The sequence below is a fragment of the Egretta garzetta genome, unplaced genomic scaffold (genome assembly GCF_000687185.1).
Source record: "Egretta garzetta isolate BGI_Z169 unplaced genomic scaffold, ASM68718v1 scaffold30, whole genome shotgun sequence".
Classification (NCBI taxonomy): domain Eukaryota; kingdom Metazoa; phylum Chordata; class Aves; order Pelecaniformes; family Ardeidae; genus Egretta; species Egretta garzetta.
Window position 1 is genome coordinate 4,124,187 of NW_009258383.1, and position 24,542 is coordinate 4,148,728.

At 40.1% G+C, this 24,542-nt stretch overlaps 1 protein-coding gene across 1 annotated transcript in view; it reads left to right on the top strand.

The window, feature by feature from the left end:
* COL1A2 (collagen type I alpha 2 chain) overlaps positions 1-24,542 on the top strand; it is a 40,094-nt gene extending 15,552 nt beyond the window's left edge. The window contains exons 17-52 of the mRNA XM_009641871.2: positions 811-909; positions 991-1,035; positions 1,144-1,242; positions 1,786-1,839; positions 1,941-2,048; positions 2,918-2,971; positions 3,078-3,176; positions 4,013-4,066; positions 4,459-4,557; positions 5,330-5,383; positions 6,277-6,330; positions 6,456-6,509; positions 6,609-6,662; positions 7,450-7,494; positions 9,624-9,722; positions 10,408-10,515; positions 11,659-11,712; positions 12,220-12,273; positions 12,846-12,899; positions 13,008-13,061; positions 13,164-13,271; positions 14,259-14,312; positions 14,406-14,459; positions 15,394-15,555; positions 16,970-17,077; positions 17,492-17,599; positions 19,285-19,338; positions 19,438-19,545; positions 19,734-19,787; positions 20,139-20,246; positions 20,905-20,958; positions 21,092-21,199; positions 21,618-21,864; positions 22,294-22,484; positions 23,576-23,818; positions 24,396-24,542. Of these exons, the coding sequence (XP_009640166.1) occupies positions 811-909; positions 991-1,035; positions 1,144-1,242; positions 1,786-1,839; positions 1,941-2,048; positions 2,918-2,971; positions 3,078-3,176; positions 4,013-4,066; positions 4,459-4,557; positions 5,330-5,383; positions 6,277-6,330; positions 6,456-6,509; positions 6,609-6,662; positions 7,450-7,494; positions 9,624-9,722; positions 10,408-10,515; positions 11,659-11,712; positions 12,220-12,273; positions 12,846-12,899; positions 13,008-13,061; positions 13,164-13,271; positions 14,259-14,312; positions 14,406-14,459; positions 15,394-15,555; positions 16,970-17,077; positions 17,492-17,599; positions 19,285-19,338; positions 19,438-19,545; positions 19,734-19,787; positions 20,139-20,246; positions 20,905-20,958; positions 21,092-21,199; positions 21,618-21,864; positions 22,294-22,484; positions 23,576-23,818; positions 24,396-24,542 (3,303 nt within the window). The remainder of the gene's footprint in view (positions 1-810; positions 910-990; positions 1,036-1,143; positions 1,243-1,785; positions 1,840-1,940; positions 2,049-2,917; positions 2,972-3,077; positions 3,177-4,012; positions 4,067-4,458; positions 4,558-5,329; positions 5,384-6,276; positions 6,331-6,455; positions 6,510-6,608; positions 6,663-7,449; positions 7,495-9,623; positions 9,723-10,407; positions 10,516-11,658; positions 11,713-12,219; positions 12,274-12,845; positions 12,900-13,007; positions 13,062-13,163; positions 13,272-14,258; positions 14,313-14,405; positions 14,460-15,393; positions 15,556-16,969; positions 17,078-17,491; positions 17,600-19,284; positions 19,339-19,437; positions 19,546-19,733; positions 19,788-20,138; positions 20,247-20,904; positions 20,959-21,091; positions 21,200-21,617; positions 21,865-22,293; positions 22,485-23,575; positions 23,819-24,395) is intronic.

The window sequence follows — 24,542 nt, forward strand, 5'->3', positions numbered from 1 at the left end:
AAACTCTTTTCTTGGTCCCCCTTTAGAAGAAAAGAGAGTATTGTTTGCTAGACCTCTTAATATTAACTGCAGGGAAGATGAGGAAAAATTCAGATCCTATGCTGGTTACTCTTGTCAAAAGGCAAGACTTTTGGAAACTGTGATGTCTTCTCTGATGCAGATGTGAGCGTGGTTACATTGTGTAATTTCAAGGCCCTATGTGTCCAGGGTGAATTCTGACTACTTAGAAAATTGCTGAAGAGAAGCTGTCATTATATTTATGTTTTTGTAGTAGACATAGTGAATACAAGCTTCTGAGAGTAAAACCAAGAACCATTTTTTCCCTGTCATTTGCTCCACTGTGAACACTATCCTACAGCACTCTGATCAGGCATTGTTTTGCATTTTGCATCAGTGCAAATGGCATCTTCAGGTGCAAGATAATGGTCAATTATGTCTTATACACTGTGAGGCATCTAGGCCAATGCTGGAGATGCTGCTGCTGCACATGGCTGCAGATAAGACTGGAATAGTATATTCTGATTCTAGATCAACCTCCTGTGTAAACCTCAGCAATAATATAGCTTTTCAGATATGCTGAGCACCTGTTGTTCCCAAGTTAGCCATCAACTTCAGTGGAGCTGAGCTAGGCATCCCAGCTTCAGTGCCTTTAAAATTCAATAAAAGCTCTCATCTCCTTGATTTCCTGGCCTCTGAAGTGAGAATATATAGATCGGACCGTCTTCTTAATGTCAGGCTGATATAGCATTGCTCCACTATTGCCCTAACACTGCATACACTGATAGAGGGCTCTATCCTTCTCTCAAACAGGGTGAAATCGGGCCTGCTGGTAATGTTGGTCCTAGTGGTCCTGCTGGTCCAAGAGGAGAGATTGGACTTCCCGGTTCTAGCGGTCCTGTTGGCCCTCCAGTGAGTAACTTGCCAGATTTTGTTGTCTGATCAGTGCACCTGAGACTCTGAATTAACCAGTATTGTTATCTTTCTTAATAGGGCAACCCTGGTGCTAACGGTCTTCCAGGGGCTAAAGGTGCAGCTGTAAGTACAGCCATACTCACACTTTTTTGCTCTAAAAAAACCAAATTCAGTTAATGCAATAGAAAAGATAATGGGCTCATAATACCATTTTTCCCCACCGTTGGACAGGGTCTTCCTGGTGTTGCCGGTGCTCCTGGTCTGCCTGGTCCCCGTGGTATTCCTGGTCCTCCTGGCCCTGCTGGTCCTAGTGGTGCTCGAGGACTTGTTGTAAGTGACCTTGTATATTGCATGTCTTCATTTGAAAATTGGACACAGTGCCCACAGTTGTAAAAGATGTCCTCTGAGTATATTTTTGTATTTAATGCTGAAATTTGTTCTTGCTCCACTATTATTAAACATTGTAGTTAATTTCTTTGTCTCACTGCATGCTTAAGATGCTGAGACTGAAGAGGTTGACTTTGCACTCTCTTTGAGTGCAAGGACTGTTAAGCTCTGTCCATCTTGATAGTGTCAAGAGGAATGTGGCAGCGATCTCACAATCAGGCCCTCAACGGGTATCCTCAGTAGAGGAACCAGCCCTGGATATTTCATAGTTCAATTATGGTCATCTCTAAGCATCTTTAACATGTTTGTTTTCGTGCCTGCTAAGCCAAAAATACAGTTACGTTCATTGACCATTTATCACAACAGAGGCAAGCATGGCACTGGATAATTAAAGAGATTTTTGATTCATGAAAAAGCTGTCCAGGTAGAAGAGAGATTTTTGGAATGATGCTTAATTCTGTGCTCTCTTTTTGTTTTGGACTCTAGGGTGAACCAGGCCCTGCTGGTGCCAAGGGAGAAAGTGGTAACAAGGGTGAGCCTGTAAGTATGGCAACATGTGAAGGGTTTTCTCAATGAAAAAGCCTGATAGCATCTGCAACACAGCATCTGATTTCTTCTTTTTCTCTGTTTGCCTGAAATAGGGTGCTGCTGGACCCGCTGGCCCTCCTGGTCCTAGTGGTGAGGAAGGAAAGAGAGGCAGCACTGGTGAACCTGGCTCTGCTGGTCCCCCGGGCCCTGCTGGTCTAAGAGTAGGTTTTCTTTTCATATTCCAGAAATAGAAGGAAAAAGGAAAGAGGAAATAAAGTTAGACTTGCAAGGGAAAATTAAGTAATTATGAGTAATTAAATTGACATTAATGCTGCTAAGCAAAGATTGTTTGCAATTCTGAGCTTTTTGATTAGTTGGGACCAAGCCTATTTTTGCTTTGTATTAATGCTGTTTACTATCTTATCCCTGAAGTAATAAGAGGTTGCTTTGATTTATCTATTGTGTAATATTTAGTGAATTATCTTTGAGTCTTAAAACTTTGTGATGGGATTTAACTGCTTAAAACAGCTAACTGGCTTACACATAATGTGAGGCAAAAGGTTTCAATTCAGTGTCTTCAAGGGTGCCTAGCACCCTTTTCGCTGGGTGAGGAAACTAATCCATGAACTTCAGGAAGCATGTGGCTTCATGCAGGAAAAGAATTCATGGGAAAATAATAGAAAAATGGCAGTGTTTCCACCAGACTTTTTTGGTAGAGATAAGGATACAGTATTGTACCTTGGGAGGGTGTACAGAGTCATAGAGAAGCCAGTAACTCTTGCCAGAGAAGCAAAGGTGAAACAGCATGGGCCAGGTTGTGGGATCCTAGCTGCTGGATAGAGCCACTGTTAGATTATGATGAACACTGAAATGCTCTGATATAAGCAGATCAGAATTTAAAGAAATCTAAAGGAAGCAAGAGAGATTTTTTCACAGTATACATTTACACTGAGGTGTGTGTGCTTAGAGCTGCACTTACCTCAAATTCAGCAGACCTGCTTGGAAGGTTGAAATTTATCAAGCACTATCCACCTTGCAGGAACAGATGTATTTCTTTGCCTTTCTTGATTTGATTTGTGTTCACTTGCAGGGTGTGCCTGGATCTCGTGGTCTCCCTGGAGCTGATGGCAGAGCTGGTGTCATGGTAAGACTTTTTTTCTGGGTCACCATTTCTAAACTACCTTCTTTTATATACAGATGTGTGATGCTTTTTGCTACCTCTGCCTAATTTTATTTATATATTTTGGTAGGGACCTGCTGGTAACCGTGGTGCTAGTGGTCCTGTTGGTGCTAAGGGTCCTAGTGGTGATGGTGGCCGTCCTGGTGAGCCTGGTCTTATGGGTCCGAGAGTAAGTTTGAACTCTGCGGTTTAAGTTTGAACTATGCAAAAAGAAAATTACATACAATTTAGGGACAAAATTAGTCAGAAATCCAACTGCAAAAATTCAGCCTGTGCTAACCACAGTTAGGGCGCTTCCACTACTCCATAGAAAAAACATCCATGAGGAAATGATTAAGAGGCATCAAAATGTTTATTGAAATTAATTTCTTTTGTATGTGGTAGCATCTGATTGCCTTGTCCTGGAGCAGTGCCCCCTTGTGCTGGATGCTACATGGACTTCTGAGAAGGGGTTCCACTTGTGATTATTTACAGAATGTGATCATTAAGATCACAGCTGAAGTGTGTGTGTTCTCTGTAACTAACTAAAAGAAAAGCAAACCCTACTAAAATTAAGTGAGATGGCTGATCTTAATTATTTTAATTTTATTTTGCAAATTATTTCACTGAAGATAGCCATCCACTTTAGTGGTGCTGGCTTCAGCCAGGTTGTGTCCATGTCATTGTCTTTTATTCTCCTTAATCTGCTCTTTCTCTTCCCTCCCCACACTACGAAGTGAAAGAGTTTTCAATGCATGTGTGAACTATTAGGTATCTGCAAACATATAAGCACATTCTCTGCTAGAGCCTAGGGGAGTTTATCCATGTGAAACAGGTACTTACCTATACTGATTTTTCAACTGGCACGAGAGCACATGTTACCAAATTAAACCTCAGTGTGTTTTAGATGTAAACTTGATAGACATAGTCCTGTTTGTGCATGTGTGCGCGTACGTAGAAAAAAAAATTTGGTTAGCTGTTATGCAAGTTGGTCCTTCTAAAACCATGAAACCTTTACTTTCTCAGGGTCTCCCAGGTCAGCCTGGAAGCCCAGGCCCTGCTGGCAAGGAAGGTCCTGTTGTAAGTACCCTGCTTTTCATTCTGTTACCCCAGTGCATGAGAAATGTAGATATAAACTGAGATTTTAAAAAGCAGACATCTCAGCACTGAGCTCTAACACAACTATGTGTAAAACCGGCAAGATTTTACTGCCGTATTACTCAGAAGATCAATGGGCAACTTTCCATTCATTTCTGTGGATCTCTGATCAGGCCTATGTCATGGAAAGGGAAGAAGAAATACAGTTCTACAAAAAGGAGAAGAAGGGAGGGATGCATGAGCATGCAATGTATAAACAGTATTTAAAAGTTAAATCGTGTTTGCTTCCTGTCAGTACACATTTCCTCTAAAACTGAACTTGAAACACCAGTTAAATTACCCCAGCCATTTAATAGCATGATTTGTTTTTCTAGGGTTTCCCTGGAGCAGATGGTAGGGTTGGGCCAATCGGTCCAGCTGGTAATAGAGGTGAGCCTGGCAACATTGGATTCCCTGGACCAAAAGGTCCCACTGTAAGTACAGTACAGACACTTTCCATTATGATGACAGTATTTCCAGACTAAGCTGTAGCTTCCCAACTCTTAACAATCAAACCCATCTCCCTGGGTTGTCCTGTACTGCTTACTGGATGGCATCCACTTACATTCAAGAGTTCTGTTGAAAATTATTTTCCAGTTATCTAAAATATTATTAAACAAATGAAAAAAAAGTAATTGTTTTAGGAATATTTGGACATTGATGTCATTAGAATAATATATGTCTATATTATAATTTCTGCATGTCCATTTTACCATTTCTGTGTATACACTTCAGTGAAAGTTCTGTAAAAGCTGGCCACCAAGCTGAAGTTTCGGTTTCAGGGTATTGTTGTTTATGGAGCACAAGCCAAAGCTCACTCACTTTAGAAGAAAAGCTACCAGTGGTTTCAGTGGGTTTCTTGGCATGTCACAGGCCACAGATAACAATAATCATCTCCTGGATCTGTGGTGTTGCTATACATACACACAAATGCACGCATATATATAGTGTATTGCATAGGATGCTATGCAGAGTTTCACGGATTATAATCTCAATAAATAAAGGAATGGAGTTTTGAAATTAGATTTATTTGTGTAGCTAACTGGTTCAACAAGCCAAATGGAACTTGTGCGTTTTTTAATTAGGGTTAAAGAAATATTACAATAAATATTCTGGCAAGGAGAATATCAGTCTCTGTACAGTAGTCTAAACTGAATCTGATAGGAAGTCTTGGTTAACTTTTTTATCTTTTTCTTTCAACTTCAGGGTGAACCTGGCAAACCTGGTGAAAAAGGCAACGTTGGTCTTGCTGGCCCACGGGTGTGTGGATATGTTTTCTTTATCAACCTCCAGAGAGCAAAAAGTAGATCTTCAAAACCCCTGTAATAAGCTTGCATTGTCCTGTGCAAGCATGAACAGATGATGAAACAGAAAAGCACTTTGGAATGCATTCATCTAGCCTTCTGTCAGTGGGGACTATTAAGGCATAAATGAAAATTACTTTTCTTGGGTATTAATTGGGTAGTTAATTATGGTGTATTAGCATCCTATGGAAAGGAAAAAAATAGCACTCCTTGAGCAAATTTTTTCACTGAAAGGTTGTTAAGCATTGAAACGGGCTGCCCAGGGAAGTGGTCGAGTCCTTGGCGGTATTTAAAATATGCGTAGACAAGGTGCTTAGGGACATGGTTTAGTGGTGGGATGGCAGTGTTAAGTTAACGGTTGGACTCGATGACCTTAAAGGTCTTTCCCAACCTAAATGATTCTATGATTCTATGAAATTTTTGAGGACAGTGTATGGTTTCTAATTTATCCTGCAAATTTCCAACTTCTTGCAACTGATAGTTGAAACTTAGTAAATCTTCCGTTTAAGGGATCAAATAATTGGTCTCTTATGGGAAGAATGCAGCCTATCAGCCAAGTTCCAATATCTGTAATTCCAAAAGAAGCTTCCTTAAAGATGAATGTGCTGCAATAACTAAAACAATCACCAGAATTTAAAATTGCAAGCATCTTTAGTACCTTTTGACAGTGAAGCTCTTACAAGCAAATGGCTAAGTTAAATAAACCTAAGACTTTACCTTAAGTGTTCCTGTGTGAGTTAAAAATATGCAGCCAGAGACCTTTGGGTTTTCTCATGGAAATACTTTAGAGAGATATTATTCATAACAAATCAAAACTTTGATAACATCTTTCTACCTGAACACATTTAGGGTGCTCCTGGTCCAGAGGGAAACAACGGTGCTCAAGGTCCTCCTGGAGTCACTGTAAGTAACAGCCTCCACACAGATGCAATTTGTGATTTACTTTTCATCAGTGGGACTTCCCATTTAACATATATTTTCCTGTATTTCTGCTTCCAAGTTAATCACTTGTTTTGCATTCCATCCAGGGCAACCAAGGTGGAAAGGGTGAACAAGGTCCTGCTGGCCCTCCTGGCTTCCAGGTAGGTAACTATGTGCTCTGATCAATCTTATCTATGGTTTACAAATCATGAAGTTCTTCTGCCTTAACTTCATTTGTATTCTTATTTCTTTACACTTAGGGTCTGCCAGGTCCCTCGGGTCCAGCTGGTGAAGCTGGTAAACCAGGCGAAAGGGTGAGTGACAGATACAGTACTCCACAAGTAGGGGCAGGCATTGCATAAGCATTATGTTTACAATTGCACATGTGGTGAAGCAAGAGCCTGTTGGATCCATTTGCCAAACAAAGCAATATGTGTTATATGCTTAATATAAGTTTAATAGTCCCTTTTGTTAAAGCTAGCCACAAATGAAGAAGGTCCATTAGAAAACAAAGTCAATCCTTCGTTTAAAAGGCTATTTAAGCAGCAATAAAATATACCCCCTACCCCAAAAGACAAGACAGGACATGAAAAAATATTTTACTTCAAATTTCTTTTGAAATCTTCAGGTTTCATTCTGACCTGTATTACTCCATTTGTATGCTTTTGCACCTCACTTGATTTCAGTGAATTTACAATGGCATACAACTGAGGTAGCTCAGTGGTAATTCAGGCTCTAAACTCTGTGGAATTAAGGTATGTGATGTAATCTGCAAATTGCGCATCCTGTGTATCATAACCACCCTTCAAGTTTATAGTTACATCCCTCTGTGTCCCTGTAAAAGAGTTTACATTGCATGTACCTGAAAAAATGAGCTTGGAATTTAATAGCTAACTCTTTCTTCCGATAAGAACGTGTGCTTTGAGATATTGTACAGGGTTTATTTATGTGTATCTAAAAGACTGGATTTAGTCTGAAGATTTTCAATATGCTGCTGCAATTTGAGAAGCATTTCTGTTTACTGCTAAGAAACAAAGCACAATTTAAGCTAATAAGTTTGCTTTAGAAATAAGCTTTACCAATACATCTACTCTCTTCTAGGGTCTTCATGGTGAATTTGGTCTCCCTGGTCCTGCTGGCCCAAGAGTGAGTAACTCATTTGAAATCTAGTACAGACTGCCTTAATAATGTGTTCGATAATAGTAACTATATGCATTTCCAAGTTTCTCGAGACAAATGGTTCTTCTTAGTTACAGAATACAATTCATTGCAGAAGACTCCTAGGAATGAATGCTCTTTGTATGCATCAGGATCTATGATCACAGGACACAGTAGTTGCCAGTGTTAGTAAACTTCTAGATAAGCTACATGAATATTACCCAAGTAATAATATCCTGATGAGCTGATCTATTTTTTACACTGTGGCCTTGGTGCATATGAGAATTTTCATCTCCAGTGCCTGTGCGCAGACCTTCTTACCCTGACCAGTTCAGCCATACCATCCCTTGCTAGCCAGCTCATACCATCCATGTAATGTCTTTGTGAACAAATGTTGGGCTAAATCCAGAGCCTGGAGTAGTCATTAGAAGATACTGCCCCCCACTTCCCTTTATTCCTGCACTGTGAATAAACATCTGTAGAGAGCTTTGTGTGGAGGCCTTCCTGCATGGCAGGAAAGTCCCATTTAGGCAGAGCAATGAGTAGTTTATAAAATGCTCCATTAGTTATTTGCTTTCCAAAACCTCCTATAAAGAGGTTGATATTTAAACTACTTCTACTGCTTCCTCTTTTCTTCTGACTTCCGGACTAAATGTATTCATGACAAATATTCCCATATACTCTTAACAGTCATGTCAATCAGTTTAAATAGCACTTTTCCTCCCTATGTTTAGTCCCCTGAGGCTGTATTAGTAGCCATGTCCTCTTTAAACTTTCATTTTGCTAATCTATCCAAGCCAAGTTCCCTTTATCATTGTAGTAGCAGTTATCTGTCTCTACTCTAGCATGCCGTAAGCATCTCGTACCCAGCCAGAGTGTATTTCATTCAGTATTCCAAATTCGATCTTACTGATGCTTTGTACAACAAAATTAACACTTCCTAAAGATACCTCACTGCTTGTGACAGATCACATTTGCCTTTTCATGTCTGCATCATATTGTTAGATATTTTTTATCACCTTTCTCCTTCTGCCATTTTCACCAGATGAACCCCCCCATTTACAGCACAAATACTCATTTTTGGTACCTAAAGAAACGGCCTGGTACTTTGCATTCTTGAATTTTGTCCCAATTCTACCGTGAGAGCCAGCCAGCATCTTATTCACTTCTTCCTGTGCAATACGCCAGCTCTTCTTCCTGTTGACAAGAGCTTCCACCTTTGTGATATCTGCATATTTCATATCTATCTTCCTTTTATACCTCTCTGTCATTAACAAAATATGTGTAAAAATAATGAAAAGATATATTAATTAGGGAACATCGCTACAATATAAGTGAGCCTTCTGCGTCATTGGTGCTTTTCAGCAGTGCGGTACCTCTCCTTGAGTCAGTTTTCTGACCACATTACAGTTCTCATTCAAACTCCCAGATTCTCCAGTGTAACTAAAAATCTCAATTATGCCTTATCAGGTTATTCACTGATGGCCAGCTTGATCACATTGGGATAATCTGAGATGCATTTAGTGAAACTGAAATTTCTACTTTTGACAGATCTTTGTACATTCAAACCCAGTTTCTGGCTACTTCCACATCTCCAGATGACCTCTGTTTCAGAATTTATCCTTATACCTGTTAAAATGTACAGGTCATATTAGTAGGCTTTAGCTGTCACCTTTATTCTCCTTTGTTCACCTTTATTCTCTCACCAGACATTTAGCACTGTAAAAATAATTGTTTGCCAATTACTATGGCTCTAATTTCACTAGAATCCATTGTCTGCCCTTAAGTTGGTATCAGAAGCTCCATTTGATGACAGAATGCAAGACACTGTTACCAGACTGAGCCTAGTAGCCAAAATCCATGTTCAAGAAGTACTTGTACTTTGTCAGCTGTTACCGTGATGCAAGAGTTTAGTACTTTACTTTGCTATATTTGTTTCAAAAGCTAGTTCCAATTCTTATGATCAGTTTAGTTCTAGCTGCACAATTCTGATACAGTTCTTAATGGTTTGTTCAGCTAAAAATGCATCACTTTGTCATTGCTACTAGTCAGTGCTTTTAAACCTCTAAGCTACAGAACAATTCAAGGAAAAACTCAAATTAGACTGTCTCCTGCAGGGTGAACGAGGTCCTCCTGGTGAAAGCGGTGCTGTTGGTCCTGCTGGTCCCATTGGAAGCCGTGGTCCATCTGGCCCACCAGGCCCTGATGGTAACAAGGTATGCCTTTTCCAGCTGCCATTGCCTCACTGTTGAATTCCTGATGAAGGCAATCCAAAACCTTCTTTCCTAAGAGCATAAGTGATTACTGGTAACAGGTAGTTACCTATACACCATGGCCACTGGGTCATTGCTTCAAGTGATAAAGCTCCATCCCAGCTAGTCTACACCAATATTAAAGGTTTTTACGTTTAAAGTTTGAATACAGCTTATCAGCTGGATATACTATTATTCCAGTTTAAGATAAGGTCTGAGATTTTGGCCAAAATCAATGCTGACTTATATTTATTCCCACCTCTACTTATACACAGCAAGTTCTCATGTCTAGTAAGCAATATTTTCCCCAAAACATTAGCACAACAACGAGCCGTCATCTACCAAAATAACGTTGGCTTGATGCTAATGGAATATGGGTCTTAGTTTTCAAGATATTTGTGAGTAGTCTTTCCACAAAAGTTTAGTTTGGAATATGGGATGCCCTAAAACCTCAGGAACCCATGGAATCAGAGAGACTGTTCACATCTGGCATCTTCACTGCTGAAAAAGTAAAATAAGTACAATAGCTTAAGATGAAATACTACTATTCACACTATTTACAAGCAAGCAGAATGATGAGCAAAGTAGTAAGGACGGAATTTTTTGTGAATGATTTGACCTGTCTTACATGATATGCTGTTGCTGCTAGGGTGAGCCTGGCAATGTTGGTGCTGCTGGTGGTCCTGGTCCTGCTGGCCCTGGTGGAATCCCAGGAGAGAGAGGTGTTGCTGGTGTTCCAGGAGGCAAGGGTGAAAAGGTAAGGTGGAAGGTCTAACCTGCTCTGTTATGGCATGTGCAGGTTTGGGAGATGCTTGAATTTCATTAACTTAAACAAACCTGCAGGTTACCCCAGTGTGACTCCTATTTACTGTGAAACTGTATTACATGATGACTCATTAGTAGTCAATAATTAGAGATTTTGTTGGTCTAACAGACTGACAGTCTTTTCTAAGGTTGTATTTTGATCTTTTGTCAGCATTTGGAATTGATTTAAGTGGAAGTTAATGCTTCACAGGCTTGGTTAACAATGAGCTTGTCTTTACCAAAGAAATACTAACGCTGTCTTTGTCATCCATATAAATATCTGTAACATTTATTTTTGTCTTGTTATGTACATCTCATTCCATATTCTCTTCTGTTCATTATTTAAGCTCTAAACTGCGATTTTTAGAACTGCTTCATTTGTTTTGACTAAAAAAAAATCCAGTCATCTAGCATAAATGGAGTTGTAAGGAAATTAAGATAAAAATTGCTTGCAATTTTTTATTGTTTGTAAAACAATATGTACTGACATGCAGATTAATGCAGAAGAGTAGGATGTATTAAAAAAAAGAGATAGAAGAGAGTGCTGGTCTGATTTCTTGACACTAGCAATGGCCTGGATATAACTTTTTGTTATGCAAAACATACGGCATTTTATGTGACCACTCATATGACATCACTGTTTTTAACATTTCTTTTCCTGCTTCAAATAGAAAGTATGACATGAATACCCAAAAGAATTTTTACAGGTGGTTATTTCTTGACCAAAAGAAAAGGGGGTTTGAGTGGAATTTACATTCATCATTTGGAATAGACGTCAACTTGGTTTTGAATTTTTAATTCCATTCAAAATTCTTGCCGTCTGGGGGAAACTAAATAGGTTTCCCATGAAAGAGGCAGGCTCATAATTCTGAAAAGCATGTCAGTCCCCTTTGTCTGCAAATTCTTGCTTTGCAAGTCAGTACATATTTAGCCATAAGAATGAAATAATAACCAAAGTCCATTCCCCAGACAAACTAGCATGATAAGCATCTCATGATATGCAAGTAATACACAGATACTCAGCAAACAGTTCAAGACTTCTTTCCTACAGACCACTGTGTTCATTAGAATGCTTTTTTTCCCTCGTGTATTCTAGGGTGCCCCAGGTCTGAGAGGTGATACTGGTGCAACAGGAAGAGATGGTGCTCGTGTAAGTATCTTTTGGTTTGGTTTACCTTGCTACACCTCAGAGCTTCAGTGACTAAAAAGGATGTTCAGGACTTACATTCCCCACTGTATTGCATTTCCTCTTATGTCTGCTCACTTTTGATACAAATCAGTATGATTTTATTGCCCTTTGTCCAGGGATGTTTGAATTTGGTGGGAGAGAGAAAAATTATAACTTCTCATGTGCACAAGCAGAGAAGTTACACCAGCAGAGAACCTTGTATATCATAGGCAGTTGTTCAGTGTGACATTATCCTGTTTAACTTTATGGGCCCAGCTACTTCTAAAGGCAGTCTGCAAAGCCACACAAAATTATCATTAATTTGAGGTTTTGGCTGCCTGTCCTAGGATTTCCTACTTTGGAAGGAAAATAACAGAATAGATTTTGTTTCATAAAATCATGTGTCAGGGAGGAAAGAGAAAAAACATTAGAAGTAGTCACTCTTGCTTACATTTTGTTAGAAATGGTGTCCTGTCTCTTGACCTATAGGGTCTCCCTGGTGCTATTGGTGCTCCTGGGCCTGCTGGTGGTGCTGGTGATCGGGTAAGTCTACTCTTTGAATGAAAAAGTGTCTTGTTTGTTTATGCAGTTTACCCAGGCATGAATATTTAAGCTGAGGAGTTCCATAAAAAACAGTTCCATCTCTCTAGTGGGAAAGAGCTCTGCAAGCTTCTCAGACTTGGGAGTCAAGCGTTATTGGGACTGTACAACTATTTAGTGAAGTTTGCCATAGCACCTCAAACCTTTTCCTAAAAAGGCAGGGAAGGGATGCACATCTACATGGCAGTGGGTCATATGGGGAGAAGTTTCTGATTTAGGCTTTGTCTGAATTCTTCCTAGTTGAGGCTGATCTCCACAGTCCTCCTCACACTGTGAGAAGAGGTTTTGATATGGTGATGAACACCTTAGCTCAGAATGATTCTTTATCCTGTCCAAGTATTGTTAGAAATTATTAATACAGGGCAGGTCAAAGCAGAAGCATTTTCAGTAACACCTTCTCCATTGGAGTCACAGAGTGACTTGCTGTGTGTGCCTGTACCACAAGATGACCCCTGTTCTGACTGCAGTGAGGCCTTCCCCCCGAGTGTCATAATGTTTTCTGACATCTGTTTTAGGGTGAAGGTGGTCCTGCTGGTCCCGCTGGTCCTGCTGGTGCCCGTGGTATCCCTGTAAGTAGCAATTCCTACAACTATTCCTGTGTCAAAGACGTGTTGCTCAGAAAAATGCCCCTTTAAAGCCCATTCTAACCAGTCCGGTCTTCTTTGTCCTCTCTGTAGGGTGAACGTGGTGAGCCTGGTCCCGTAGGTCCTAGTGGATTTGCTGGACCTCCTGTGAGTATTGCTTACGCTTTCCTTTTATTGATTCCATGCCATTCCTCTGTTTCCTTTGCATGCTTTTCCAACTCCTCGTTCTGTGTGTTTTTCTGCCCATAGGGTGCAGCTGGTCAGCCTGGTGCTAAAGGCGAGCGTGGGCCTAAAGGACCTAAGGGTGAAACTGGACCAACAGGTGCTATTGGCCCAATTGGTGCTTCTGGACCACCAGTAAGTGAACTGTGTCTTTGTAAAATGCATAGTTCTTAAGTGTGCTATGCAAGCAATACAGTAGCCTGAAGGCCTTGAATTCTGAAAAGGTAATTAGAGAGCGAAACAAAACTTCAAACTAGGCTGTGAGGAAAGTCACCATACTGATTTTCACACATTATATAAACTTTGTCAATCTATTTATGTGGGCTCAGATCATAAGTCTGGAACTGAAATGAAGAGAAAAAAAAAAATTTTCAACTTGCCCTGAAGATCAGCAAAATCAGTCTATCTTGGACCTTTCAGGGGGTGATTGTGGGTAAGTTCTGAGCTGAGGATGATGGTATCTTCCTCTCAAAGACAGGATGTGCTGCTGCAGTCTGACTTTCCGACCCAGTCATCTAGAAGTATATGTGCAAATTTGTCTGTGCACCCACTTGCACACAGGTTTTTCATGTGCTAACACCTTTATAGCCCAAAAGTATATACTACTTCACGTGCATGCAGCCCATTACTGCGTAATTGGTTGAAATGATGTAGAAAGTCAGGCCCTGGTATTTCAAATGCTGAAAAGTGTTGCAAAATAACATGGCTTGGGGTTCTGTGTGCTTCTAATAGAGCAATACCCAGCCCTTGCACTACGTGGCTGTATTAGTCATACAGTGCAAAGAGAGGACTTGCTGTTCTTTGCCTTACTATGTCTTTCACATTTTGACTTCCAGATTTGCTTAGATGCATGTAACATTTGCAAGGCAAATTCATTTGAATCATAAATGCCTTATGCAACTCTTCTCAGTCCTTATGATACTGATTTAAAATGTCAGTGAGAATTTACTACCCTAGTATCAGGACAGCAATTGTGATTTTGGGCCCAGTCCTCCTCCTGTTAAAGTAAAAAGCAAAATCACCGTTATCTTTCCTGAGAGTGAGACTGAACCCTTATTCTAAATAGGGGACATTAACAGTTGTTGCTTAATTCATCTGTCTTTTTCAATCCTTCATACATAGGGTCCCGCTGGTGCTGCTGGTCCTGCCGGCCCTCGTGGTGATGCTGGTCCTCCTGTAAGTCTTCGGGCTTTTGGCACTGACATTGTTATTTTTCATGAAGTTGTTGTTTCCTTTAAACCAAATCTTCCTCTTCACTTTTATTTTTAGGGCATGACTGGTTTCCCTGGTGCTGCTGGAAGAGTTGGTCCTCCTGGCCCTGCTGTAAGTAACTAATGAATAAGTTCTAAAGGGAGAGAGAAGTCAGAAGTTCCATTGGGTAGGGATAATCCTCATTTTTGTTGCAGGGACACAAATTCTAATTGCACTGGAATCACCTCAGATCCTTATGGGACTGGATGAGATAAGAAAAAGTCTCTGAATTGTTTAAACTCGCAGAGTGGGAGTTATGCATTTAGTTTGGGGTTTTTCTTTTTACAATCCATCAAGCACCCCTCTGCATCTTGAGGTGCCTAACCATTTGTAAAAATATGTTTCTTTTGCTTTTGTTCACAATGAGTAACTGCATAGCCATTGATTTTGAGTGGAATAAGAAGGTCATGTCCTATTTGAAAAAGAATGTTAAGGTTATCCAAGGTTTCTGAAGTATCTGCTGTTCCAGCCCCTGTCTCACGTAGGGCAACCTCTCATTGTGTTTAAGAATGTGATTCCCTGCTTCTTTATTCTTCAGCCAGAAAGTCTCATTTCAAATTGACATTTGTAGTTTTCTTTTCAAAGGTGTTTCCAACCTTTACCAAAAGGCACTTCTTTCCTTAGATCCCCTACATTTAAATATATTGCAAATCCCAGTAGCCAAAGCAAATAACCTTGTTGAATTGGATGAGGTTTTTTTCTCATAGATTTTATAGTTGCAATTAATGTCTCCAGAGCCAAATCAATCTCTTTCTACCAAATTTTGCCATATTCACCTGCACTGAGTACAAAAATCTCTCAATAGTCTCTCAGAAATAATTTTACTGATTCCAGCCATCAACAGCTAACAAAAGCAATAGAAGTTGCTGCTTTGGAACAGCTGACAAACTGTTTATTGTGAAACACAATTTTTGTACATGGACATAAAATGAGACTTACCTCTGTTCTCCCCAGTTAATGGGTTGTGATGTTATTGTGATGATATCATATCCATACTTGATCCTAGGGCATCACTGGCCCCCCTGGTCCTCCTGGCCCAGCTGGCAAAGATGGCGCTAGAGGTCTGCGTGGTGATGTTGGTCCAGTTGGCCGTACTGGTGAACAAGGTATTGCTGGCCCACCTGGTTTTGCTGGTGAGAAAGGCCCATCTGGGGAGGCTGGTGCTGCTGTAAGTTACTGAGTATCACATCTCATTAAAAATGTTTCTCTTCATGTAAATGTTATAGCTGCTAAGATACTTTTGGTATTTGTGAAGGGCTTTTCTCTTTTATCCACAAATTTAGCAAAGCTGCTAAGTAGAAGCTCCACTGAGACTTAAGAAATTGTTTATAGATGTATTTGACAAACATGCCCTAAAAAGTGAAACTGATCTCTGGGTCAGGTTTTTCTCTCCTTCTTTTCTTGTGGTGAGTTGCATCTTTCTCTGCAAGTAGCCCAAGTGAAAGCAACATGGCAAACTGCAGAAGAAATTGCAGCTTAGTCTGAGAAAGGGAAGCAGAGTCTCCTGCTCTGAAATTGAGCATCATGGATGGAAAAAGGAGGAACATGTGAACATCCATTTAGAACATTCTCAATTAATTTCTGCAGCAGAAACTCTAATTTGTGCAGATCACAAGGTTAAAGTAGTTTGACCTCAGGGTGGTTTAGAATTATGCAAATAAATAAATTAATTTTTAGTGTGTTCAAGCTTGCACACCCAGAATTACTGGCCTTTTTAAAGTCAAATATATTTCTGTCTTATAGAAGTATGCATTTGTGTGAATTACCACTCTTGTTTCTCAATAAAAAATTATAGAGATTTCTTCTGTGATCTGCAAAGTTGCAGCTAAGAATGAAATCTTCAGTGTCGTTGCCATACATGTATGTTAAAATTTTGAAAGTGACAACTGAAAATTTGCCCTTTAATGTCCAGTATAAAGCAATACATTTTCTAATATTTATGTTCTAATTTAATTTCAATTATGAAAAACATAACTGAACTAGTAGGCCTGACTGTAAGTTAGGATAATAATTTAGGGTAGTCTGTCAAGATGATTACTTATGCCAAGTTTAGGGCCACATATGCTCAAATTTCAAGGAAATGGAAAAGTTACTTATGTAAATAACCTGTACCTTTCAAATGGTCAGTAGACAGCTCAAAGGGGTGTTCGGAAATGTCAGATACCACCTAGATATCTAAAGCTGTCTCAGGATCAGACTCAGATGATCAGTCTCTTTGCTATGGAATCCCCTCACGTTGCCGTCTCCTCCATACTAAATACCCCAGTTTTCATGTATCACCCACTGTAACCAAATGGGAAGAGAAAAAGTGTGTGTATAGTGTTATCTAGAAACAGCATTTTCAATGGAAAACAGTTGAGGGGAGTATAACCAGCATTCCGTTGTTACAGACCTTTAGCTTTGGCTTTTAAAGTCTTATGGCTTGGTTACAACTTCCTCCATGCAGGACCTAGCACTGACACACATTGAGATCCTTGGGGAGCAGTTGGTACTGTTGTAGAGCAAAACAAATGAGAAATGTGGAGGTCCATAAAAACTGATGTTTCTCTGTTAATATGAATAATACTCTCTTCATGTCATAGGGTCCTCCTGGTATCCCAGGTCCTCAGGGTATTCTTGGTGCTCCTGGTATCCTTGGTCTGCCTGGATCTCGGGGAGAACGTGGTCTTCCGGGCATCTCTGGAGCAACAGTGAGTATATGACTAGTTAACTGCTTTAAATAGAAAGGCGTAAAGAAAAAAGTTGAGGTCTCCTCTTAAGGGAAACCAAGGAAAAGGAGATGTAGATTCCACTGTTTCCGTTGCTGCTACAGAGGATATGGACCTAACAGACTTAGAGCAGTGGAAGAAATTACTGCTTTCTGCAGACAAACAAGACTTGTGCCATTTTTGAATGGCATCAGAGGTTTCTGATAGAAGAGGTAGAAAATTAAGAATGAAGATAGTATTTGGTATAGTTAGATATGTTCCTTGTGTCCTGGATCTATTTCACTTCCAGAATTTATGGCAGAGAAATGTTTCTCTTAGATACAAACCAAAAGTTCTGTAAGACTGATTTGTGTTGTATTATAATGTCACATTTTGTTACCACTGTTCCTGTATTAGGGCGAACCTGGTCCTCTGGGTGTTTCTGGTCCTCCTGGTGCCCGTGGTCCCTCTGGTCCTGTGGGTTCTCCTGGTCCAAATGGTGCTCCTGGTGAAGCTGGTCGTGATGTAAGCTGTGTTTTATTTCCTCTTCAGGGTTGCTTTTCTTTCATGCTGAGCCAAAGACAAATACACAGAAGAGATGGATGCAACTGGAAGTTGTTCTGCTAGCAAACTTGTACCTTCCAGTGTCTTGAGGGAAAATTATAGCAGGATTCTAATAGACATGGATTCCTGCCCCCAACTAGGTGACCAATTCTTGAAGGCACAAGTTGTGACTGAAATACATCTTGGAGTAACTATCAGAATATTTTGACTTTTAACTTTTAACATCCAAGAAAGATGGAGTGGGAAAAAGATTACTTCATTGTTGGAGCTGGGAAAAATAGTACATCCCCGGGGATAAGGTTTTGGCTATAGAGAGGAATATATCAGGAAAGCTTACCAGCAATTTTTCTTAAGCATCACGTTGGATGCAATATACATATCTTGCAGGAAGTATAAAAATCTCAGTCACTTTTACTTGAGGGATCTGGTGATCCATGGTATTAAAGACAAAGTAGTTTTTAACTTAGGGCCCACTCAGAAGGCATATGAAGCACATTACACAAAATGTTGGAAGTCATTTACTGGACTTGTGCAACACTGAGCACTGTTTTGGAGTCCTAACAAAAAAGATACACTTTAACATTGTGCCTGAGCTACATAATGTTTCCCAATGTTCATTCCCTCACCGTAAAATGTAATGTTTGTAGCCTAAAAACACAGTGGAACAAACTTGCCTGTGTGTGGCAAGTACTGCTGAACTGCAGCAATCAGTGCAGGTTAAGACACAATGGAGGACTTGAGTCCTGTGCAGAAGGGGGAATGTGGGAGCACTGGAGTGGAACAAATTGCTTGCTCTAATGCCCTGCCTTATGGGTGATTACTTGGAGGACAGGGTCCCGCTCCCAGTTGTTCGTAGAGCAGCAAATAAACTTATCCATCCAATTTAACCATCCAAGTTAGTGGTTCACCTTGAAGAAGGGTATCCATACAGTGGCTATACATGACTTACACTATCAGAACACCTTACCTTGTCTCCTCTAAGGATAACTATATAAAGCTTACTCTGGCCCTTAGCAGGGAAGCTTGTTCGATAACCTGAAGCATTGTTAATACAGGACTGCTGAGAGTCACAGGATTTCAAAGAGATCAGAGAATAGTAATTTTATTTATAAGTATTAAAAAGAAATAAACTGTCAGTTCCGTGGGAATTTTCTGAAGGAAAAAGTTTGCTAGTGTACACAGTGTTGAACTGTAGTTCGTTGAGGTGAAATTAACATTCACAAAGGAAGCCATTTAAGCTTGTGAAGTACCACAACAAAGTAATTTAGCTGTGACTACTGCTGAAGGCTTTTTCTCGCCACTGGCATTTTACATCTAAAAAGTAGGTCTCAGTTTTACAAGATTGCAAGCTGGATAAAGACCACTATTGTCCTGACCTTTTCATTTAGAGAAATACAGCAAAACCCAGTAATTTTTTTCTGTACTGAACTTGTAAAACCTAAAATATTTGAAGACTGTATTATTTTTCTGAGGACATTAATATATCAAAGGGATTTGAGAGTGGCATCTATGAGTTTGCTATCTTTAAGATTTATGCTGTCCCATCTCAAAGTCTTCTTACTCTCATTGGGAGCAATTAGACTGGCACACAGTTCGATGTGAGATGAAGTTTATAGAATGTAATGCTTTTCATGGTATTTTGACAGGGCAATCCTGGAAATGATGGTCCTCCAGGCCGTGATGGTGCTCCTGGTTTCAAGGTAACTTTTCTTTTATTTCATAATCATGGAAGAAATATTCCAATATGTGTAAGTCAGTAGTAACACACTGTATCTCCCTTTGCATTCCTTTGTTCCCAGGGTGAGCGTGGTGCTCCTGGTAGCCCTGGTCCCAGTGGTGCTTTGGGTGCTCCTGGTCCTCATGGCCAAGTTGGTCCATCTGGAAAGCCTGGAAACCGTGGTGATCCTGTAAGTTGATGACACCTTAATTTTTTTGGTTAACACAGGGCTAACATTTGTCCATCGTATACATATTATACATCAAGCCCCTACAATATGTGGATAATCACTTTGCTTTCTGCAGAGGTGTGTTCAGCATGGAACCTTTATTAGGTAAAATATACAGCAGTGACATGCATTTTCTATTCCTGTTTCAGGGTCCTGCTGGCGCTGTCGGTCCTGCTGGTGCTTTTGGTCCAAGAGGTCTTGCTGTAAGTCTGATTTCTAAATACATTACCACATTGATGCAAGAAGAGGAAAAAATGCTTTATTAATAAGGACTCATGACTGTGCTCAAGAGTTGGGTCCAAAAAGTATTGTTGAAGGAGCTGTAAATATTTATAGACCCAGAATCTCAATCAGCATTGTCTCTTATGGGACCAGTCCTGAAGCTTTTGGGATTGATGCTCCTTCTGGGTGTGTTCACAAGGATGCACATATATGTATATATCAGGGGCAACCTATGGCATAATGCAGAATGCTTATGCTTAATTCTTGCTTTGACACTAGTATGTACTTGAAGCCTTCTGTTTTATTCCTCTGACACCTATATCCCTTCCTAGGGCCCACAAGGTCCACGTGGTGAGAAAGGTGAACCTGGTGATAAGGGGCCTAGAGGTCTGCCTGGCTTGAAGGGACACAATGGATTGCAGGGTCTTCCTGGTCTTGCTGTAAGTAAATGATTTTCAGTATTTTGAATATAAAGAGGAAAAAAAAGTGTAGAATTACATATGCACAACCCAGCAGGCTGATACCACTTACTCCACTCTGTATCATCTTTCAAAGGCTGTAAGATTCTCTTTAACACTCAATGCTCTTCGCATAAAATGGCAAATTTTGATACTGCCATTGATAGTTGGCTTTAGAACTGTGAGTACCATTAGTTGCCCTGAAACTCAACTGCATTTGACTAGCACAGAATTCAGAAAGCTCTGCCTTTGTTTTAATATTACTTCTTATTTTGACCAGAAATTGTAAAGCATTTATGTCGGAGAAAAGCAGAAGTAATTTGTAGATTTTCTTCCCTTTAAATTCTGGTATCTCCATTAGGAATTCTGACTTCTATTTTGAAGCCTTCTCTGAAAATCTGAAGAAACAATATAGAGATTTCTATAGGTTATCCCCTTAAATACTTCTTTATGCTCTCTCTCCTCCCTCCCCAAAACAGTTGTTTTATACCCCAGCTCCACTAATAAATACCATTAGCCCTAGATTCCCATTCTCTGAGCCCGAATACACATGCTGACTATAGGTCCCTCTTGAATCATGCTAATACAAATGTGTGCCACTGGATTTTTTTAATGACTATGCTTGTATCTTTCCCAATAGGGCCAACATGGTGATCAAGGTCCTCCTGGTAACAACGGCCCTGCTGGCCCAAGGGTATGTGAACTTAAGAATATATTCAAATAACTCTCCTGTTCCTTTCGTGCAATATATATGTACACTCCCATTTATATGAGTCTCTATTCGTAGTGTTTTCTACTGTCATTAAACTGTTCGAGTTTCTTTTCAGGGTCCACCTGGTCCTTCTGGTCCTCCTGGTAAAGATGGTCGCAATGGTCTCCCTGGACCTATTGGCCCTGCTGGTGTGCGTGGCTCTCATGGTAGCCAAGGTCCTGCTGTGAGTACAATTTATTTTTTGTTGCTTTAACGCATTTGTGTCACAGTTACAAGAAAATCACTTCAAAAGCCTAGCAGTTTAGGAAAAGATGTGGGCTTATTTATTAAAAGAAAAAAAGCTTCCAAATGTCTGTTATTTAACATTAAACATTTCCCTGATAGACCTAAACCTAAAGTCCTTGTTCATTCCTTATGGCCAGACAGCAAATAGACAGAGAAGATGTGGTGGTCCTACACTGTGCACCTCCTACTGCTTGAGCCCATAGTAGTCACCACAGGGCAGATCCATCTGTGCTGCCTCAGATTAGAGCTGAGGGTGCTAGGAGTTAAGTAGAACTATGCATGTGTGGAAGCATTTAATTGACAGAACCACAGATCTGATTGAATGCTTCTTTTCTTTTGCTTTTGAAAAACTTTAGGGTCCTCCTGGTCCTCCTGGTCCCCCTGGTCCCCCTGGTCCCAACGGTGGTGGATACGAAGTTGGCTATGATGCAGAATACTACCGGGCTGATCAGCCTTCTCTCAGACCCAAGGATTACGAAGTTGATGCCACTCTGAAAACATTGAACAACCAAATTGAGACCCTGCTGACCCCCGAAGGCTCCAGAAAGAACCCAGCTCGCACCTGCCGTGACCTACGACTTAGCCACCCAGAATGGAGCAGCGGTATGTTTGTTAGTGCCAGTATACATTTGCCCTTTCTGGCTCAGGCAGTACTTCCAGCTCATTAGCTTTCTCTGATGAATGGTATCCTTGGCCACCCAGTGAAGATACTAAATGACCAATGAAGAAGTTCTTTCTGCCTCCACTGAAAACAGATACAAGGACATTCTGAAAAGCCCTTTATAGCTATGGTTGTGCTATTATTGCAATATTTTTTCAAAATGACACAAAATATTTAACCCTAGCTTTGAAATACAGTTTCTTATATGTTAACAATCTAAAATATACATTTATCCCAGTTATCACCTTAATATTGTATCTAGTTGTGATATTTATGACCTTTCTCTGAGTTCCTACATCAAACAAGTGAATATAAACTGAATACAAATGCTAGGCTGAGTGAACTATTCGCATTTCTTTCCCCAATGGCAGGCTTCTACTGGATTGATCCTAACCAAGGCTGCTCCGCAGATGCCATTAGAGCATACTGTGACTTTGCCACTGGTGAGACTTGCATCCATGCCAACCCTGACAATATTCCCGCTAAGAATTGGTATGTCAACAAGAATCCCAAGGACAAGAAGCACGTATGGTTTGGTGAAACTATCAATGGTGGCAGCCAGGTAAGTGATGTATGGGAGGAGGATTGTTTCCTACAGCACTGGCTGAAGAATTCCCAGTTCACTGGCTCTCAGCGAGCAAACACATACATAAAACGCTCTTAGAGGAGAAATATGAAAAAGGGAACTCTTTTTTTTATCTCGGGGGAACAGAGCTCCAGCTCTGGTTTCTATCACAATTTGCTGAAAGGATTTCTCGGTGGTGTTCTAATTTTTCTTGGTGTCTGCAAATGATCAATTCAGCATGACTAATGGCTATTGCTAAGGGACGCCTGGGCTGGAATATGGTACCTTAGTGTAGACACAGTCCGGAAACTGTCTGAAAAAGTAAGAAAAACATCTTTGCTTATTCTTTTAATTGAGATTTTTTTACATATGACACTGTTCCTGGAAAGATATTTACATTACACATCACAGATCCTGAATGTATGCCATTGTAACATGCAGAATTGCCAGAAATAAATCTACTTGCGCATTAGACACTGTACCAGCCAAGTGCAAATAAACCACTTTTGTACAGTTAAGGAGATCTAATTACATAATTCTTAAATGAAATTATGATGAAAGCACAGTGTCCAAGATCTTTAATATAAGAATATAAGATTGATCACACTGGGTCAGAACAAGGGTCCAGGGTAGTCTAGGGTCCTGTTTCTTACAGTGGCTAAAAGTAGATGCTGTAAATGAATATAAGAATGAAGTAAAGATTTGTAATATCTACAGGCAGCATTCTATTAGACTAAAAAAAACAATTCAGGCTTTTCTTGACAGGCATTGTTTCTGTATATCTTTGGAAACAATAGATTTCTCTTCCTTGAATTTGTCTGATCTTGTCTTTGACTCCACATAAACTATTAACACCCCATATTGGAACAGACTTCGACAATTTAACTGCATCCACTCATGTTTAGTTTTCAACCCAGCTCCTACTAATTTGATTTGATGCCCTTTAGTTGCAATAGACAAGTGATTGCAGACTTGTGTGATTTTTTTTTTTCTTTTTAATATTCCTAGAGCAAATATCACATACTTCCATTACAAACATCCACCGTTCCCCAGCAATACAATTGATTGGGATCCTTTCTGTTTTTCAGTTTGAATACAATGATGAAGGAGTCACCTCAAAGGATATGGCCACCCAACTTGCTTTCATGCGTCTGCTGGCCAACCATGCCTCCCAGAACATCACCTACCACTGCAAGAACAGCATTGCCTACATGGATGAGGAAACTGGCAACCTTAAAAAGGCTGTTATACTGCAGGGATCCAACGATGTGGAACTACGAGCTGAAGGCAACAGCAGATTCACTTTCAGTGTTCTTGAGGATGGCTGCTCTGTAAGTAATGCAGAAACCATGGGCACCATGATTGCCCATGCTTAAGCACATGATTAAGGACAGAGTTGTGCTTCGATTCAGAATTAGATTACCAGTCAGACCAGCAAAATTTTATGCAGTGAAGATAAACAGCCTACAAAACCAAGGACTGGGGTACAAACAAAGCCTACCTTGTACCGTGCAGTGTGGCAAAAAAGAAAAAGCTTTTCAGAGGGACCAGACCGAAATTCTGTATAAGCTGAAAACGAGAAAATTGTGCACAAGCTGTAGGAGGGGCAGGATCTTTAAGTCTTGAAAAACTCAGGCAGGGTTCTCTGAGGATTTAACATCAGTGTGATTAATATAGTAGTTTATGTAGATCATCACACGTATGACTTCAGAAGATTAAAGTAGATATTTTCTCTGTGTCAGAGATCTAAAGAGTTGGATATGGGTATCTGATTTGCAAACAATGGCAAATTTATTATTTTATTAATAATTAATATTAAATTATTTCAGAAATTATCCATTCAGGTAAAACAATTCTCTCAGTACTATGAACAATGCAGTAACAATTATAATGAATCTTCTCTTGCAGAGAAAGAACAATGAATGGGGCAAAACGATCATTGAATACAGAACAAACAAGCCATCTCGCTTGCCCATCCTTGACATTGCACCTTTGGATATTGGTGGCGCTGACCAAGAATTCGGTTTGGACATTGGCCCAGTCTGTTTCAAATGA